The 19,175-nt window shown below is 40.3% G+C and overlaps 1 protein-coding gene across 1 annotated transcript in view; it reads right to left on the bottom strand.

The window, feature by feature from the left end:
* Positions 1-19,175, bottom strand: part of PAPPA2 (pappalysin 2) — a 245,644-nt gene that overhangs the window by 145,272 nt on the left and 81,197 nt on the right. Inside the window, exon 4 of the mRNA XM_006199611.4 lies at positions 7,227-7,372. Within this exon, the coding sequence (XP_006199673.2) occupies positions 7,227-7,372 (146 nt within the window). The remainder of the gene's footprint in view (positions 1-7,226; positions 7,373-19,175) is intronic.

A 19,175-nucleotide genomic window follows, 5' to 3' on the forward strand; every position in this document is an offset into this window, starting at 1 on the left:
TCAAGTTCCCTCCCATGTGGTTCTCGGGCCCATGCTTGGGGTATGTTGCTTGTGGTCTGATCAGGATCTTCGAATGTTCCTGGGCAGCACAGACGTTCCCCAGAACACTTAGGGGGACACCGTGGAGTGTCTAACCTCTGTGCCAGAGGGTGACAGACGGCCGTCTCTAGCCTGCCCACGACGTCCTCGCACTCAGTTCATCTCTCTGCAGTGGCTGTGCTTGTGGACCACAAGGGACCCTCTCAGCCTCCTCTCTCCTTTGGTGCCTGGTACACTCCTAAGTCCTGCTCCTCCCTCTGCTTCTGTGGAGGTCCCTTTCATGGTCAAATTTGTAGAGACCCCAAATTCAATACATCCAAGACCAAACTGGCTCCCCTTTTGCTCCTCCCTTTTCTATATTTTCTACCTGGGCAACACCATCCACTCAGTCAAACGGAATGCTTTTCCCCCATCTACTTATTTATGGGAACAAAGTTTCTCAGCACTTAGAGCTGTAAAAGAAAAAAGGGAATATAACCGATGCTTAATCCTGTCTCATTATAGCAATAATTACTCTCCATCCACTGACACAAGAACTAACTAACCTGGTGGAGAAAAGTCACTCTCATCTCATTAAATATGCATCTTCCACTTTGTTTACTAGTCATTAATCCACATTTTAAAATATTGTTTTGATCAATTTTGGACAAGTAATCATTTCAAAAGCTAATATCAATTGAGAAGAGAATTCTAACATGTTATAATCTGTGATCAGTATCAATGGTAATATCCCGTTTGGGATATTATACTACAGCTTTTGCAAGACATTACCACGGGAGGAAAATGGGTAAACGGTATGTGGAACCTTTTTGTACTATTTCTTGCAACTACATATGAACATACAATTATGTCAAAATAAAAAATTTAATTAAAAATTATCACAAAACCATTGTTTTACTCAAAATATGTTTTAGCAGAGAAATAGGTGACTAAAGACTGAAAAAATATATATGTGTGTGTTACATTAGTATAAAGTTCTGTAGAAGAAATTAAATGGAAACACAAATTCAAAGAGAAAAGACGAGCAATAAATAATTTCTCAACGTTGAAAAAAGTGCACGGTCATGAATTTTTTTAATGAATGATGGTGAATATCAAATTATTATGCTACTGAGGATACATTTACAAGAATAGATTTAAAATGTATTTTATAATGTCAATAATTTAAATTAATATGCCAGAAATTATAATGTTTAAACACAGTTAAATACTTAGATGTGGCTTTTGAAACCTATGAAGGGGTATAGAGTTTTTCAAAACTCTTTTAGGAGGTACAGGAATGTAAAAATAAGTTTGCAGAGCTCTGCTCTAGCCATTCCAACTACATTCCACTTCTAAGCAAGTCTAAGTTTTTAACAGTCTAAACGTTGGCATGTACCATCTCTTTCCCTCTGGAATGCCCTCTCATTGTCTGCCAAGCCGACCCCTGCTTATCTTTCAACTCTCCCCTCAAACCTCAGCCCCTCTGAGAACTCTCCCCTTCTGCCCTGATGCTTTCAGCACAACCAGGCACTTTCTCATCATGTTCCTACTTGACCTCATGTGTGGCAGCATCACTGAATATTTTAAGCGCGTACTTGCATGTCTGTCTCCCATTTACGCTGTGCAAACCTTTACAGTGAACTCCTGTTGATTATTCTGTCCCTGATATTGCCACAAAACAGATGCAACAGCTTTTCTTTGAATGAATGAAATAAATGATTATGTGTATGATACCAATGGCTTATAAAAGAACTAGTTTACCACTCATTTAAGTTTTTTGGCTTTGAAGATATGTTTTCAGTTTAAGGGCTATATACTAAGGTTAAAGATATTCAAACCACTGAACTCAAGGGGGTCTCACTCATTTGTTTACTTATAAAAGATTCTGCCCTGCATGACCACAGCATTGAAAGTACCAAATCATGCCAAAGATCAGAAATGATGTTGACAGCAAAGCAGGACCATAGATTCCCTTGGTCTTTCCACATAGTGACTTAAGCCATCTGCAGTCAGAAATTGGATTCAATCTTCAAACTTTCAGACTAGTGTACTTATCTGCCAGGTCATTCTGCTGACCCTCAAAAGACAGGGTCTTGAATGTTGACACAGATAATCTTACCTTGAGTCTTGAAAAGATTTTATTTAGAAAATCCTACATATCTTCCTCTATCGTGTTATGCCAGCTGTCTGTATTCCCTACACCTGATTTAGGTCAACATGGGCTCCACTGTTCCATCAGTTATGACAAAACAAGAAAAAATAAATAAGAACATGAGGAATTTCATATTGGGCCAGACATTTTAGCTGTTCAGTCTAGTCTTCTACTTCTTAAAAGCACATTATGAAATATGTTGTAGGGGAACTAGTTATGCCTACAAGGTTGAAGAAAACAATATAAATAGCCCTAATTTCTTCTGCAATCCATTGGGAGTCAGCGACTCATGACATAATTCAAATGTTTCTCGGAACCACTTAAATTCAATACTTTCACTCATTTACTCATTCACACCTTCATTCAGTGAGCATCCAAAAAGCACCTGCTGTATGTGAAGTGTTCCGCTTACGCAGAGAGGACACAGACCTTATTTAGAGCTCACCGGTTTTTGCATGCAGTCTTGTGAGTGCTGATGTTTGTGCGTGGGACTGTGTAGGTGTATGTGTGTGGTTCTATGCAATTTTATCACTTGTATGTATACCTTTGCGCAACTACCACCATAATTAAGATACTGAACCACTGAATCAACAAGGTTTCTCTCCTACTATCCATTATATCACCCCACACTCACACCCCTCTTCCCCCAACCCTCACTTCATTCCTAATGCTCGGTGACCACTAGCTTGTTCTCTATCTCTGTAGTTTTTTTTTTTAGAATACCTCATAAATCATAAGGATGTAATTTGTGAGGGTTTTTTTTTCACTCAGCATAATACCCTTGAGATCCATCTAAGTTGTTGCATGTATTAATAGTTTGTTCCTTTTTTATTGCTAGGTAGTATTCCATTGTGGGGATGTACCACCATTTGCTTAAGCCATTAGCACTGAAGAATATGTTTGTTGTTTCCAGTTTGACACTATTACAAACAAAGATGCTATAAAGATCAATATTCAAGTTTTTGAGTGGACATATGTTTTCATTTCTCTGGGATAAATGCCCAAAAGTCTAATTCCTGGGTCATATGGTAGGTGTATGTTCAATTTTAAAAGAAGCTGCCAAAGTATTCTCCAGAATACATCAGCAAGGTACGAGATGTCGTTTCTCTTGATCTTCACCAGCATTTAGTATTGTTACCATTTTAAATTTTAGCTCTTTTTTACTAAGTGTAGTGATAACCTCATTGTGATTTTAATTTGCTTTTCCCTAGCAATCAATGATATTGAATATCTTTTCATTTGCTTATCTTCCATCTGTATATCCTCTCTGGTAAAATGTCTATGTTCTTGCCCATTTTCTAACTAGAATATTTATTTTACTATTGAGTTTTGAAAGTTCTACATATATTCTAGATACAAATCCTTTGTGAGATGTATGGTTTGCAAAGACTTCCTCCAAGTCTGCCTTTTCCTTGTTCATCTTAATAGAATTCTCAGAAAAAAATTTTTAATTTTGATTAAGCCCAATTTATCAGTTTTTATTTTTATGGGCTATTCCTTTGGGTGTCATAGATAAGCGCTATTCACTTAGTCTTGCCCTGAAGATTTTCTCTTCTGTTTTCTTTTAAAAGTTCTATAGTTTAGTTTTATACTTAAATCTATGATCTATTTTGTGTTAATTTTTATACAAAGTGTGTATAAGCTGTCTACAATTAATAAATTGGTACTTCTTCTAGACACCAATATAGAAGGAGCCTTAATTTTTAAACTTTATTTACTTTATTCTTGTCTTTTGTGCCACCATTGTCATATTTTAATTCTACATGTATTTGGAACCAAAAAAGACATTCCTGTTATTACTTTTAATATTTTTATCCTTTCTAGTTTGAGTCATTTCTTTTCATATGTTTCTGTTTCCAACTGGAGTCATTTTCTTTCTGACAGGATAGCTTTCTTCAGTATTTATTTTACTGCTGGTATTAAATTATATTGGCTTTTCTTTGTCCGAAAATATCTTTAACTTTTCTTCAATTTAAAAGATTTTTGCTGAATATAGCGTTATAAATTGGCAATTATTCTCTTTGAACATTTTAAAAACACTATCAATCTGTTGTCTTATGACTTCCACAGTTTCTGCTGAAAAGTCAATATGCCAGACTTATTGTTGCTCTTTTTAAAGTAATGTGCCTTTTTTCTCTAGCCACTTTTAAGATTTTTCTCTTTGTCTTTGGTTTTCAGCACTTTGCCATAATGAATTTTTTCTCTCTGAGCTTCAATATATACGTTTTCTATAATTTTCTAGTTCTTTAATTCTTTCTCCTGCTCAGAAACCAATTTCTTCATTTCAGTTACTCTATCTTTTTGTCCTAAAAATTCCATTTGATTCATTAATATGGATTCTAGTTTTCTAAAGACACTCTTCATCTTTTAATCTATTTTTGAATATAATAATCATAATTATCTTCAAACCAATATTCAGTAACTCCAATATCTCAATAATCTATGCGTCTGTATTGACTGGTTATTAGTTTCTTTGTTTAGTTTAGTTCACCGTCATCTGGTCCTGTCTCATAGCATAACTGGTCATTTTTTACCGATTTCTTCACATTGTGCGTGAAAACTTTCAGAGGCTCTTGATGATACTGTCTTCCTCCAGGACATGTTTAATTTTCTTTCTTTAGGCAGTTAAATACAGGCAGACGACCTTCCTCCGAAAAGGGATTTAGGAGTATTTCGGGCTGAACTGTACGCTTTGTGTAAGCCAGGTCATTTCTGTTTTTCCCTCACCCAAAGGGTGTCTCAGAGCCCCTCTTTGACAGGACCACAACTCCATTTTTTTTGTCTCTTCCACTAAGAGACTCCTGAAATCATCGTGTTTGGCTTTTTACTCTGTTCGTAGTTATTTTATACTTGTTTTCTTGGCCACTGACCCTGAGAACGCATAGTTTAGTAATTAGCAAATATCTTAAAAATCATGAGCAGACTAACAAGCTCATTTTTTGTGATGTCTATATCTCTCTGGAAGCTTGGTCCCTCAAGTCCTGGATGCCTTGAAGGCTTGACCTCTGACTTTTGCCTCCCATGTAGTGAGACTGACACAAGCTCCAGGCTCTCTTCTCTGCCTCTGTGACTGTCACTGAGAATTTGTCCATTTCACTAACGGTCGGGGGCGAGGGGAAATGAATTACATGTATAACTCACTTCAATGCATTTTTCTTCTCACTGGGACTGGGTCCCTTAAATCCCTGTTGTCTTGGCTGATATGTGATGCCTTCAAATAGCTTTTTTTTTTTGGTACTTTAAACATTTTTTATAGTTTAATGAATCTTGTCAATGTCCTAGTTCCAATAAGTTAGAAAACATTCAGCGGTATGCTCCCAGCACAATTCTTGTCAAGCGGTCAAGATTTGTCTCCATAATGGCCAAGTAGATCATTTTTTTTTTAAGGTTTTGGGTTTTTTTTTTAACAAGTAGATTCAGTCCCCAACAACAGACCGAGGATTCAAAGAAACCATTGCTGGGTAAACCTTGCTGTCATACGTACTGAAAAGGTTCCCCTCAGTGAATCAGGTGTGAACCGATTTGCAGGTACTTTCTTACACTGTCACGTGCTCCCCAGCCACCATTGCTTTTGATGAGGATAATTCAAGACTTTCAAACTCACTGCTAAATGGATTATTGGAATATAACCTTCTAGCCTACCTGTTGCTCCCAGCAAGGCTAAGATGACTCACATTAGCTTTCACCTGGAATGCATCACTAACCTCACGAATTTCTGACTTCACACCTGCCGAGAACTGAAAAGCCAAAATTAGTGATAAAAGGACTGCAGAGCCCTCAAGCTGTATTAGATACTAGACAGCCAGTGAAACCCTGCGTCTTAACAGAGCATTCAGTTTGGACCACCATATGTTTAATTTTTTTATTGTCCCTTCCATTGCTTGAGATTCATACCCCTTCTGGATGTTAACCTGATTCACTACAGAGATTTTTATGTCCCGGTTTCCTCTCAAACAGCAACAATATTTTTCATCTATTGCTAAACTACTGCTCATCTTCCTTCCCCAACCCGCATGACTAGCTGTCCTTTGGACACTTGCTTATATTTCCTTGAATATCATTTCAATATTCTGGACTTCACGTCACAATGACCCCATCACACATGGGTTTGACATACACAGCACTATGTGATCTTTCTTCAGTTTACTTCTCCCTGCTGTATAATTGATTACTAAGAAGATTAAATTTGCATAATCTCTTTCAAATCATTCATAAAACGGTTTCTGGTCTCTATAAGCATTCACTCTCCAAAATGAAAAATTCCTCTCAATTACAGTAATTCAGTTTTAAAATAAATTTTGGTAGAATCCTACTCAAGACTTTGAAAGTATATACAAATTATACTGAATAATTACTCTTTACCCCGGTAAACTGATTTAATGACTCGTAAGATTTCCTTTATAATAAGAATATTGTAAAAGGGATTGTCTTTCTTAAGTATGCAGGAGTTCCACTCAGTATTAAAGCGTCATGCTTTTCCGAGGTAAGCAGGCAAGCCCCGCCTGCTTGAATTGCTCAGGATCTCCTCAGGTCCTCAGGATCCCAATCTATGCAAGAAGCCCATCAGTCTTCCAGCACAATGATTATCGCAAACCAGGTTCGACAGGCTAGCCACCTTCTTGTTAGTTTCCCCTTTGAGAATCCCCAAGACATATTCCATGCCAGCAGTTTATTTATATCTAATTTTATTATTTTTTTTTTTGGTGGGGGTAGGTAAACAGGTTTATTAATTTTCTGAGGAGTTACTGGGGATTGAACCCAGGACCCTGTGTATGCTAAGCATGTGCTCTACCACTTGAGCTATACCTTCCCCCTTATTTATATCTAGATTGTAGATTTGGTTGAGCACACTCTTGAGTATTTGCCACTGTTTGCTCTAATACATCTTACTTGAAACAATGTGAGAGATTCTCCCAAAAGCCATTCTCAGCCCAAAGCAGCTAATTCATTAAGTAAGTTTGTCTTTCTCTCCTGTTTTCCCCCAAACTCATTTTCACAGACTCCCTTCCAACCTCCTCATTTCCCTACTGTATTTGGTCTTCACTGTACTTACCCAGGTGACTGATGGCTTCCTTGTCCCAAGGCCAAGTGGCAGCACCTGCAAGGTCTTCCCGCACTGAGCTGGCAAAGTAGACGTTGAGGAAGTGAGTGCTGTTGAGCTGCAGGGCCTCCTTCAGCTCCTTCACACTCATGTATGCCCTGGAGAGCACGGGAGAGGAGGACGTGTCACGCCAAAGCATCAGCACAGAGCGAAGAGCAGAAGCAGATCTAATCAGACTCTGACACTCCCAACCGGCATGGCTTTACAGGAGCAGAGAGGCCAGAGATCAGATATCATGGAACTCTCAAAAAAGGCACTAATACACAATTCAGATATTACTCCGAGATAGGTAACACCCTACCTTTTTAGTACCGTAATATATGAATACTCAGTATTTGACATCATACTCAGTTCTCCATTCTACACCCAGATTATTTCTTCAAGATAAATGCAACAATACTCCTAATTCTATACCCTGAGAACGACCCCACAGGCCACGGTGTAGAAGGCCCTCCAGCTCTCAGTCTCTGATTCTTTCCATCACACTGCATCATCGTTACTACAATAAGAAGACCGACTGATTCTCTAGTTTAGTAAATTCTTGCTTCAGGCAGTACTTTTTAGAAAAAAAGGTAAATAGTAGCTAGGAAATAAAAAGTAAAAGAGGAAAAAAAATGATGCGTTATAGGTAGGAGAGGATATAATGCTATTGCAAAATTGTTTTCCAGAACTTAACCCATAGAAACTCTACCCCTATTCTGACTACCTTATGATACTCCCCAAGCATCTCTATCAGTGGCCCCCAAAGCACCAGGCAATGTTATGTTTGCACTTACTCGCAGAATTAAAGGTCTATTAAAAACACATGCCCCATGGCCCATAAAAAAGAGAAACAAGCATTTTATCTCTTCTTAAGCTCATAGATAGTCAAAGATCTTCATCTTCCTGGCATCAGTGAAACTTAAAAATTTACCATGAGCAAACAGCCTCCTCACCCTCAATGAAGAGCTATTTTAAGAAAGAACAACTAAACCGAACTCAGCTGCCCCTTGGATTCACTGGATACGTCCCATCGTGGCCAAAGATAAGAATGTTCCTATCACCGCTTTAACTGTGCAGACAGCTTAGCTGAAAGTTTCCTTTACAGATTCATGCTTTATTCTTGCTGTTCTGGTAGACGAGCTGCAGACACTGAAATCTCTCAACCCAGAAGCTCATGCTAGAGCGGTTTTGCCCTCCTCTTGCTCTGCCCGCCGGCCACACAGTTGATGTCATCTTTTTACCCCTCCACGTGAAGGACACGCTGGCAAGGGGTACACAAGAAAGGCAGATACCAAAGGGGATCTGTGTCGGTGTCCCTTGGCACAGAACCAAAAAAGGGGAAGAAAAGTAAAGGAAATAAAAAGGTTTTGCTTTGGAACTAAAAATGCTGGGGAGAAAGGGGATTTTTAAATAGTCTTTCTTATTGACATAATATCTTGGAAAAATAGTTCTCAACCCCAAGAAATCGTCCAAATTCCATGAAGTGATGTCAGATGTCATCAGAGGGATATTCCTTCAGCTGCTTTCCTAGAGACACAATGTTTTTTGGACTGTCGCCTGGTTCTCCCTGGACATTGGTCACATTCCCTTTCCCTTTCTCCTTTATTAAAAATAATGACCATTTTCTATATTGACACATTGATGATTTGGGGCTATGATGACGTCAACATGGAGAGATATTAATCAGCCAGAGGAAAGGAGCAGAGATAGGGCGGATGGGAGGAGAGAGAGAAGAAAGAAAAGAAAAGGAGAAAAGAAGCGAACAGAGGAGAAAAGGAAGAAATGAGGGCAGAGAGGGAGTGACTGAGCCTCCACACAGCTCTGGTGCCAGGGAAGAAAAGCTGCACCCTCCCTTCCTATTTGAGTCCCCATTAAAATTAGGGATTGATCACTTGACAGCTTTCTCTCTTGTCTCCTGCCTCGCTCCCCCCCAGCCCTCCCGTTCCTGGCACGGTTTATGCGGGCTATCTGTGTGTTACTGGCTTCTCTGGCTTCATATTTACCAGTCTTGGCCGTCAGCCTTCTGTCCTCCCTCAACCCAGCGGTTCCACTAACGTTCCTTGAGCCACCCTCCACGGGGCCTCCTCCTCCACCACCAGCTCATTTGCTGGTTCTACTCATCTCCCTTTCCTTTCCTGCCCAACCCTCTCTCCAGCTATGAATTACCCTTCCATACGACAGTGTCCACATCCTGCTGGTGGCAAACCGAGTGCGCTGCCCTTAACTCCTGCACTCTACAGAGACACAGACGGAAGTCAGCAAGTCAAACGGAGAGAACACATGTGTAAAAGCCAGAGCTAGTTGGAAAGAGTCATTAACTGAATCGATAGAGGAAAGTCTGATTTTGTTGGAAACGAATATTTTTGTCCAGATTATTCCCTAAACCAAAAAGGGTAAAAGTGTAGATGTCAGGGTGTCTAGCACCATTTCAAAAGTTAATCAGAGCTAATGAAGATAAATGTCTTAGCTTGTCAACTAACATGACCAGAGCCTGGCTCAGATCTAAGATGTGGAAAATGGCCATTATTCTAAAATTCAGAGTTTAGCATCTTGCTTCAGAAATGATTTATTGAGACATAGATTTGTCATCCAAAATAACCTAACATTCAAAGAAGGGTGAAATGACATCCATAAATATCATAAATGGCACAGGATCATGAACTGACCAGAACTGTGTATGAAAAGAGAGATGAACTGCATTAATCTGCTTAATTTCTGCCAAGAGCTCCCTTTACTCATCCTCTCCATCCCCTACTTTGAGACATTCACCAGGAACTTCTCCTTGAGGACATGGATGGACGAAAGTGAAGTTTCACTTTGATTTTTATAAAAACTGTCTCAGAAACAAGCCTTCCTTGAGGCTAACATATCGAGTTGTTCTGCCCACTGCTTGAGGCTGTTATATCTGACAGGCCGCCTGGAAGAATGCCCACCTGCCTCATCACTGTGTCAGTGTGACCTACTGGTTTGGGACTAACCATTGCCCGGTGTCCAGCCCACCACATTCCTTTGTCCCCTGGATGGAGTGCATGCCTGCTCCCTGGCCACTGACCCCTTCCACACCCTAGTATCTAAGTCTCCACGCGAGCCCTGACTCTTGTTCGGTTTCTGATTTAGTAAAAGTGAAAGGATATAAAAATAATGCCTCTTTGTGCTCATTTAACAGTCAGTTGAATAACTCCTTTACAGACGGATAGAAATAATTCAAGCCAGAAAGGAGAGAAAGATCCTGAGCTGTCTGAAGGAAGTTGAGCCAGCATCAAAAAATGCCCATGTTAAGAAGCAAGACATAAAGGATGCAGGCATGTGGGCCCCGAGACTGGGACCCAGGGCCTTGCTTCCCACCGTCAGAGCAAGCCCCGTCCAGAGGAGATCCTGCCTGCACTCCACAGGCGGTCAGGCAGCCTCCATCAGAGCAAAACCAGATGCCCTGCAAGGACCCTCAGCCAATCCCCCTCACAGAAACAATCTGTGCCAAAGCTGGGATTCTTACTGGGGTTTGGTTACACTTAAACATTCCTGTCATTGCTGTGCACCGTTCTCTACCCACAGCCCACAGAAGAGCTCCCTCTGCCACCTCCATCTGCTCTCCACTCTGCCAACTATGCTTCCCCCTCTGGGCGAAAATCACCTTTGACCTGCTCTCCCAGTCCTTGGGTTGTGCTCACATGGCGGGGCTTACAGGTCCCCAGAGTGCCAACTAGTATTCTCCCAGCTGCCCCGTGCAACTTGGAAAACTTAGTTTTTCTCTCCTTCCATCAAAGTGCTCCTGCTGTTGGGCACATGGCTTTCTACTATGTCACCACACACTTTCCACTTTCGTTTTCCCATCTCCTGGTTGCTCCGTACACATCAAGGGCTTTCCGTCTTCCCTTCACCCCAGCTCCTAGGGTCACCTGAGGGAATGTCAACATTTAAGTGAAACTTCCACTGAAAACACAGTCTTATTTTTCTCCTTCCTTACCTCCAATGAGGTATTTGCATGCCATTCTCATTGTTACCCTTACTCAGATTGATTTGTTTTACTTCTGATCTCATGTGGCTCTTTAGTTCCATTTGTCTAAACTTTTATTTGTGTATGGTCATCTCCTCTCCAGAAATTATTTGAAATCGTCCCCATTCCTCTCTTATGTCTTCTCCCCCACCAACCTCAATCTCCTCTGACTCTTAGATAATCATGCCTCCTTCTCTGATGATAAAATTGAGGCCATTTATCATGAATTCCATCACTCCCTCCCATGTACGTGTGTGTGCGGCGCGCACAAACACACACTCTCAAACATTTACTTTCTCACCTGCTTGTATTCCCTTTCCTGTAGTCCCACAGGATGAGGTTTCTGAGCAAACCATAGCTGGCATCCTCTCTTTTTCCTTCTTCCTTTCCAACTCAAACTTCTTGAAAGGCTAATTTCCTCATCTCCCATTCATTTCTCTTTTTTTTCATGCACTCCCTAATTCCACTGCAACCTGGCTTTCACAGAACGGCTTCATCAAAACTGCTTTCACTGAAGCTGTTAGTGACCTCCTAGCTGTCCCTCCCCACAAAAATGAAAAAAATTCAGTCACCTCCTTATAGGAATCCTTTGTTTCACTTTTATATTGTTAATTATTTCCTGCTTCTTCACGTTCTCTGCTTTTATTGCAATGCTCTTTCTTGGTTCTCTTCTTGCTTTTGTGACCACCTATTCTCAGTCTCCATTGTGGGTTTCTCTTTCCCCTTCTAATCCTTGAAAGGTATTCCCCAAGGAACTGTTTGTAGCCCATTTTTTTGGTCACTTTCCTTGTTCACCATTGGGAACTTTTCTACTGTTAAACTTGGAAGCAACCATCAGTATTTGGAAAACTCTCAGAAAGACACAGATATATACACATTGATCACCCCAGACATCTTGGAGTTGACATGTTAATATTACGGGTGGTTCTACCTGAGCACAAACAAAATTCAGACACAGTGAGTTTTAATGCATCTGAAATTGTGATCCAACTGATGAATCTGTGGACATTTCTTCCATGGAGATATCTGCAAGACGGATTGCTTTTTGGCTAAACACAGAGGCAGTATGTGATGGTGTCCACAGAAGGATAAAAAGGCAAGAACAAGGGAAGAATCACAATGGCATTTTGTTCACTACCTAATTTTATAGACTGGATTTTGAGCTCCTTGGGAAGAAACAAAAAGAACTCTTTTCATAAGAAAATTGGTGCAACCCAGAATACATAAGCAATGCTTTAAGGCCTAATAACAAAATGAAGCACCAACTGAGGATAAGGGACACTCTCTCCATTTCTGGAAAAAATTAAGGGATGTCAGCACCATTCTAACACTTGAGAGTTTTACAGCCGTGGGTTGCATGAGAAGCCAGCTCTCTAATAAGGCCAGCTCTTCCCTAGAGAAACAGTGAGGGCAGAGCATCAGCTGGAAATGCTGAGTGTCAGCAGACAAGGTAAATACCATTGCCAGTATTCAATGGCAAACAGCAGGAGAACCGCAGAAACCAGTGGGCATGGATTTTTAAGGCACACCCTTCTGAAGACTCTCAGAAATACTAGAGAAAGGGGACGATGTATGAGGGTAAGATTTTATAGTTCTACATTGAGGTAATGCAATTTGATTATTAATGGTAGTATGACATCATTTGTTTCCAGGGGGTATGTGGACTGGAAGATGTTCGGTTTGTCTCTGACACTGAACTCACAGCCTTCTTCCCCGCACTCACTTCTTCAGTGTCTCTCCCTGAATCGGTGCCACCTCTATTACCCTCTCCATGACCCAAAGAGAAAATCCAGGTTCCTCCCTCAAAACCCCCTCCCCTTCACTTCACTCCTCTCAGTGTAATCAACCGCCTGCTAATGAGCCCAGGAAGATAAGACAATGTGACAATTATTATTTCTCTACTGAATGCCACAAAAGAGGCTAAATGTCATCATCACTCGGCCACCATCAACGGGGAACACATTTTTTTCTTAAAATTCAAATATAGAGAACCTGACCAGACTCATTACACCCAAAATATTAACTTACTTTCTCTAATGCAGATGGGAATGAGTACTACTACTAGAAGTAAAATGGAATTATTCTCCAGAAAGGTTTATGAGTTGTAAGAATTTAAGGTTGAAATACAAGAGTTAACTGGTGATTGAAAGGATTTGAAGTCTAATGTCATAGTATCTTCTGTGGTCAACAGAATAATGCTCCCGAAGATGTCCATGTCCTAATCTCTGGAACCTGGGACTATATTTTACATTGCAAGAGGGACTTCGCAGAGATGATTAAGGGTACAGACCTTACTCTGGACTATCTAAGTGGGCCCCATCTAATTACATGAGTCTTCATAAGCAGAGAACCCTTCTTGCCTGTGATCAGAGACAGAGAGCGGGCAATGGAAGCAGAGTCAGAGAAATGCTAGCTTGCTGGCTTTGAAGCTGAAGGAAGGAGGATGCAAGCCAAAGAACGTGTGCAGCCTTTAGAAGCTCAAAAAGGCAAACAAGTTTTCTCCCCTGGAACCTTCAGAAAGCTATGCAGCCCTAACAACACCTTGCTGTTAGCCTGGTGGGACCGTGTCAAACTTCTGAGCTACAGGACCGTCAGGTAACACATGTGTTGTTTTCAGCCATTTAAGCTTGTGGTCACTTGTGGCGGGAATAGAAAATGAATACATCTTCTTTCACTTAAATGTATCTTTGAAAAAGAAAAGAGTATACAGGGAATGAACATCTGGCTTCAAAAGATGGTGTCAAGAGAAAGAATTTGTTTTAAAGAACTTGTCTTGTGACTGCCTGAATTATGGGTTCAACAGGCAGAGAAAAGTAAATTTCCCCTTGCCAATTCTTGACGGTAGTTTCCCTACCTTACCAAGGGGGTCATACCCTGAAATTTATTTGGAACGGGAGCATAAAGATACCCAGATAACTTATTGGGTCTGGATAAGAAAAAAGAAAAGCATGGGGGAAAGAGGTACCCAATAGAACTTACGAGAAAATGATTAAACCAAAAGTCAGAGGGATCCAGAGTACCAACCTCTTAAGGTTCTCAAGCCAGAAGGACTTGGTCTCATGCCCTGCCTCCACCGCTCACTGGCTATGTGGCATTGGCAGGCGTCTACCATCGCTACACCTCAGTTTCCTCATGTGTAAAATGAGAATGGTGAAAATGTCATCTGTATATACTTCTCGGAAGAAAAAGGAGATAACATTCATCAAATCACACATAAGCAGTCGTCAATAAACCTTATATTTTTAATAACAATACTTATGATGGCCTCAGATGCCTACGTAGCCAGCCGTGAAGTTCAAAAATCATCAGACAGGAAAGTAAGTATCACCTTAGAGGCTGGATGGGGGAGCTAAACACAGACTAAGGGCATACCTTGCTTGAACGAAAAAAAAAGTTCAATGAAACAGAAGTAATCTGACAGTGCAAAAAGGAAGCAAACACAGCTGAAATCTAACACCTGAAGTAAACCCACGATGGGAAACGTTTAGTGAAAATAAAACAGCAATGAAAATTTTCTAGGCACAAACTACAGCTGGCGTGGTCAGGCAAGGGATAGTTTTGATACATCCCAAAAATAGGTTCCAAAATTGACACAGTACAAAAATATAGTGATGATCCAGAACTTGAGAATTTCCCTGCCAGGAGGCTGACGCTGCTAGTAGCAAAAGCAGCACTCCTGATAAATACTTTTTCTGACTCCCCGATAATATCTCTCAAAAAGCTCAGGAACCAACAGAGAGACATAATAATTAATTTTAATTCTTATTCATAAGAAGGAACGAGATGGTGACATAGAATGGATGAGTTCCTTTAAGAAAAGAAACTTTTTTTTTTTTTTTAGTTTCTTGCAGTAGCCAGGGCTGGTAACATCAAGGACTAGAGCTTAAGTGACACAGATTTCCAAAAGGGAGTAATGATTTCATGGCCTAGAATTGTCAAGGGGAAAAATGGCCCTTTGGAGATGGATGAGGATGAGCCTTGAAAATCAATTCAATTCTAGGATGTCCCAATAAAGCAGACAGGAGATAGGAAGCATCAAAAAGAAACAGGTTCTCTAAGGGAACTCCCTGCTGAGCTAAAATTTTAAGAGAACATACGTAGAACATATGAAAACAACCATGTAAACAAATGCTAATAATGCTAGGTGACGGGCACCGTAACAGCAGTGTGCATGGAACTCTATGCAAGAACGGGGGACAGGGTGGAAAATCGGCTCAGGGAAGCAGCTGTCGAGGTTTGTGGTGGATATTGTGAATTTGTTTGTGCACATCAATTCTACCCTCCTTCCGCTGTGTCTTCCTGTTCCTGAGGACGGAAAAGGTGAGTTGTACATTTCTCCAGCTCCCTTGTACCTGGGGATCTGGATGTGACTTCGAGTCTACTAGTCAGCTGTGTTCTGGTTGGAAGGTGATGGTAAGATGAAGACCTCACTTCTTTCTTTATGAATTTAATTTTTTTTATTGAAGTATATAGTCAGTTTAGAATGTTGTGTAAATTTCTGGTGTACAGCATCGTGATTCAATTTTATATATATATGTATATTTATATATATTCCTTTTCATATTCTTTTTCATTATAGCCTATTACAAAGATATTCCCTGTGGTTCCCTATGCTGGACGGTCAGACCTCACTTCTGACTGCGTCTTCCCTCCCTGCCTGCAGCACGGCTGGGCGATGGTGTTCCGGTGCCCGGGCACTAGTGGTGCGAGTGTGGGGAGGCGGGCTGTGCGGCGAACGCTCGCTGCAGGTGGACCTTGCTGGCACAGTGTGAATCGGCGATGGCGGCAGTGGTTTAGAGACTTTGGGAAAGAGGGGTCTATAGGAGTTGGTGGCTAACTGGATGTTTAGTCCCAACTTCTATGGAATCTTCTTTCACAAGGTCTGTAAAACACATTCCTATTTTTCCCTTCCCACTGTCAGTACCTGGAGTAGATCCTTTTCACTTTGTCATGAACTAAGATGTCTTCTTATTTTTCTTCCTCTAATATTATATGCAGTCTGATCCATACCATATGACATCAAACCTGGTGTTATCCTGTCCACTCTTGGTTCCTGGTGGCCCACACAACGGTCATTTTGGTTTCCTTTAATTTGCCCCTTGAAGCTGCCCTTAATCTGATGTCCAGCCCACCCTCCAGGCTTGCCCCAGCACCACTGTGCCATCGACTGAGATAAACGGATTTACTCATTGATGTCAAACATGCCTCCGATTATTTGTTCTGAGTCTGAGTTTTTCTTGTTTTTGTTTGATTGGATTTTTTTTTTGGTTTTGGATTTGTTTTGTTGTTGTTGTTCCTGCTTTGCTTATGCTGTTCTTCCCTTCCATGTACAATTATCAAAAATGTATCTGACATTCAAGGCCCATTTTCTATTTCATTTTCCCCAGGAAGCCCACACTGCTCACCCCAGCCTAAATCTGAATTTCTACATCATTCAGTCTAGTCTATAACACAATAGACTATAATAGGAAATTACAATATGTAAGCCTACTTTAGCAATATTTGCCAACAGTACAAATCCTACCTTTAGGTATTTAACTTATGAAGATATTTGTGTAAGTTTCAAATATGCACCAACAACAATGGAATAATAGAAAAAAGAAATAGTATAATAACATGATAGTATAATAGCATAGTATATTCTGCTAATAGAATAGTGTAATAGCAAACAAGAGTACAGTAGCACACTATAGTGTAAATTTCCATTAACATGGACCTGGCAAGAAAAATGAAAGGAAATAACATTTATACGATGAAGTCATTAAAAATAATCTCGATTTATATTGATTAAAATGGAAAAATGCCCCCCACATATTATTGAGTGTAAAAGCAGGCTGTACAAATGAGTATAATATAATTTAAATAAATTATATTTATTTAAAACCATATATACATCGATGTCAATCTGGATATCTAAAAGGGGGTGAAACGATTGTGGGATTTGAAGTAATTTTCTCTTCTTATTTGTATTCTTCTGTATTGGCCTTTACATATATATATATATATATATATATATATATAACATATACATATATATATATATACACACACACACATACATATATGTATACATGTATAATAGAGCATTCTTTATTTCAATATTATAGAGCATTCTTTATTTCATTAGTTGGACAAAGTTCCCAGAAGTCAAGTACCATGTCTTTCTCAGTGTGAGAAAAACTTAGTACGTCATCTTGCATATTATTAAGTGCCCACTTAATATCCACTGAATATATCGATGGTGCAGATGGACTGTAATTGGAAGGTGAGGCAGAGAAGACTGTAATTGGAAGAGAGGCATTCTACTGCCCTGCCGCAGAACTGCCTCAAACCACAGAGGAAAGAGCCAGACTACAAAGAGCAGCATATGAGACCTGCTGCCGCTGGTTGGTAGAGAGCAAGGGACAAAAACACGCTGAAAGGCAAAGCCCAAAGCCCCAAATACACGCTCCTGGACAACTCTTTGCTGATGACTAAAGACAGAGCAGGTTTTTGGCAAAAACCCTGTGTAGTGATAAACTCTCAGGGCCTGGGTAGGATGGGCAATATAATTCTACAACTAGGTTTAAAAATAGGACACTTTTACTGGGAAAAGTGGTCCTTGTGGGTAACTAGGGCTGACACAATGTGTTTCAACTAATGGTGAAAACCCATAGAGTTATCGCATATTTTAGTTATTGTTTTGTGTTTCTTTTCTCTTCTATAAGATCTTTATTCCACTGCTTTAGAACATTTAAAAAGGTTATCTTCAAATCCCGTTTTCTAACAAAACATTCCTTCCGTAATATGTCACACACATACACATACATCACCGAAGTCAGTTTTTTTTTAACAATACACATGCATCAAACTGAACTCTCAACTTTCTATTCTATTGGTGTGGGGAAGGTGAATTAATCCTATAAGCACATTGATGATCAAAAATCCTTTGCACTTTGACTTTAGAAGGTGGGATAACACACTCATTGATTCAGAAACTATTTACTAAGCACCTACTGAATTTCAGGCACTGGGCTGAACAACCAGCATACAGTGAATCAGCCCAGGTAGCACTCCTACCCTCATGGAGTTAGTGGCCTTATAGGGGAGGTGACAGGAAAGGGGCGGTCACACTGGGACTCAGCAGGCACTCTGGGAGGGAAAGTAAAATGTGGTGAGAATCTACGGAATGGAGCACTTGACCAGGATTTAAGGGACGTCTCCTCATCTATACCAAGACCGGGCAGGTGAAAAGGGGTTACCCTGGAGAAGGGATGACATGGGAAGAAGAGGCAGCTATTGGTACAAAGGCCCAATGGATAAGAGAGGGGAAGTAATTCATGAGTTCGAGAGAAGCGGTAATTCTGATACTGAGGAAGGTAATAGCAGCCAGAGCGTAAAAGGTCTTGAAAACCATGATAAGAAGTGCAGAGTTCTTTAAAGCAAGGAAGAAATGTGATTCGACTTGCCTTTTGGAAGGATTGGTGTTAAGAAAGTGTGGAGAACGGATTTGAGGAGTGCAAAACTAGAGGCAGAGATGTCTGTTGGAAGGCTATGGCTGGATTTAGGAGATATTTAGAAACAGGACCAATAGAACTTGGTGATTAAGGGGATGAGGTGAGGTGAGAAAGAGTCCATTATGACTCCTAGGTTTTTAAATTGAGTGACTGGTCTGCAAAATTCACTGAAGTGGGAGATAGAAGGAGGAACAGATCTGGGTGACAGTTTGAAGTCATCTGTGATCATCAAATTAGACATGCTTATTAGACAGGTATATATATGGTTCTTTAGATCTGAACAGTATATAAATTCAGGAAGCACTAACTCATAGATGACAATGAAAACTATAGAATGAATAAGGTAGTGCATTACTGACTACCTAATAATTACACTCAACACAACAATGTGCCTAGAGAATCAGCAGAGAGAAAGAGAAAGAGACAGAG

Source organism: Vicugna pacos, chromosome 21 (genome assembly GCF_048564905.1).
Source record: "Vicugna pacos chromosome 21, VicPac4, whole genome shotgun sequence".
Taxonomy (NCBI): Eukaryota; Metazoa; Chordata; class Mammalia; order Artiodactyla; family Camelidae; genus Vicugna; species Vicugna pacos.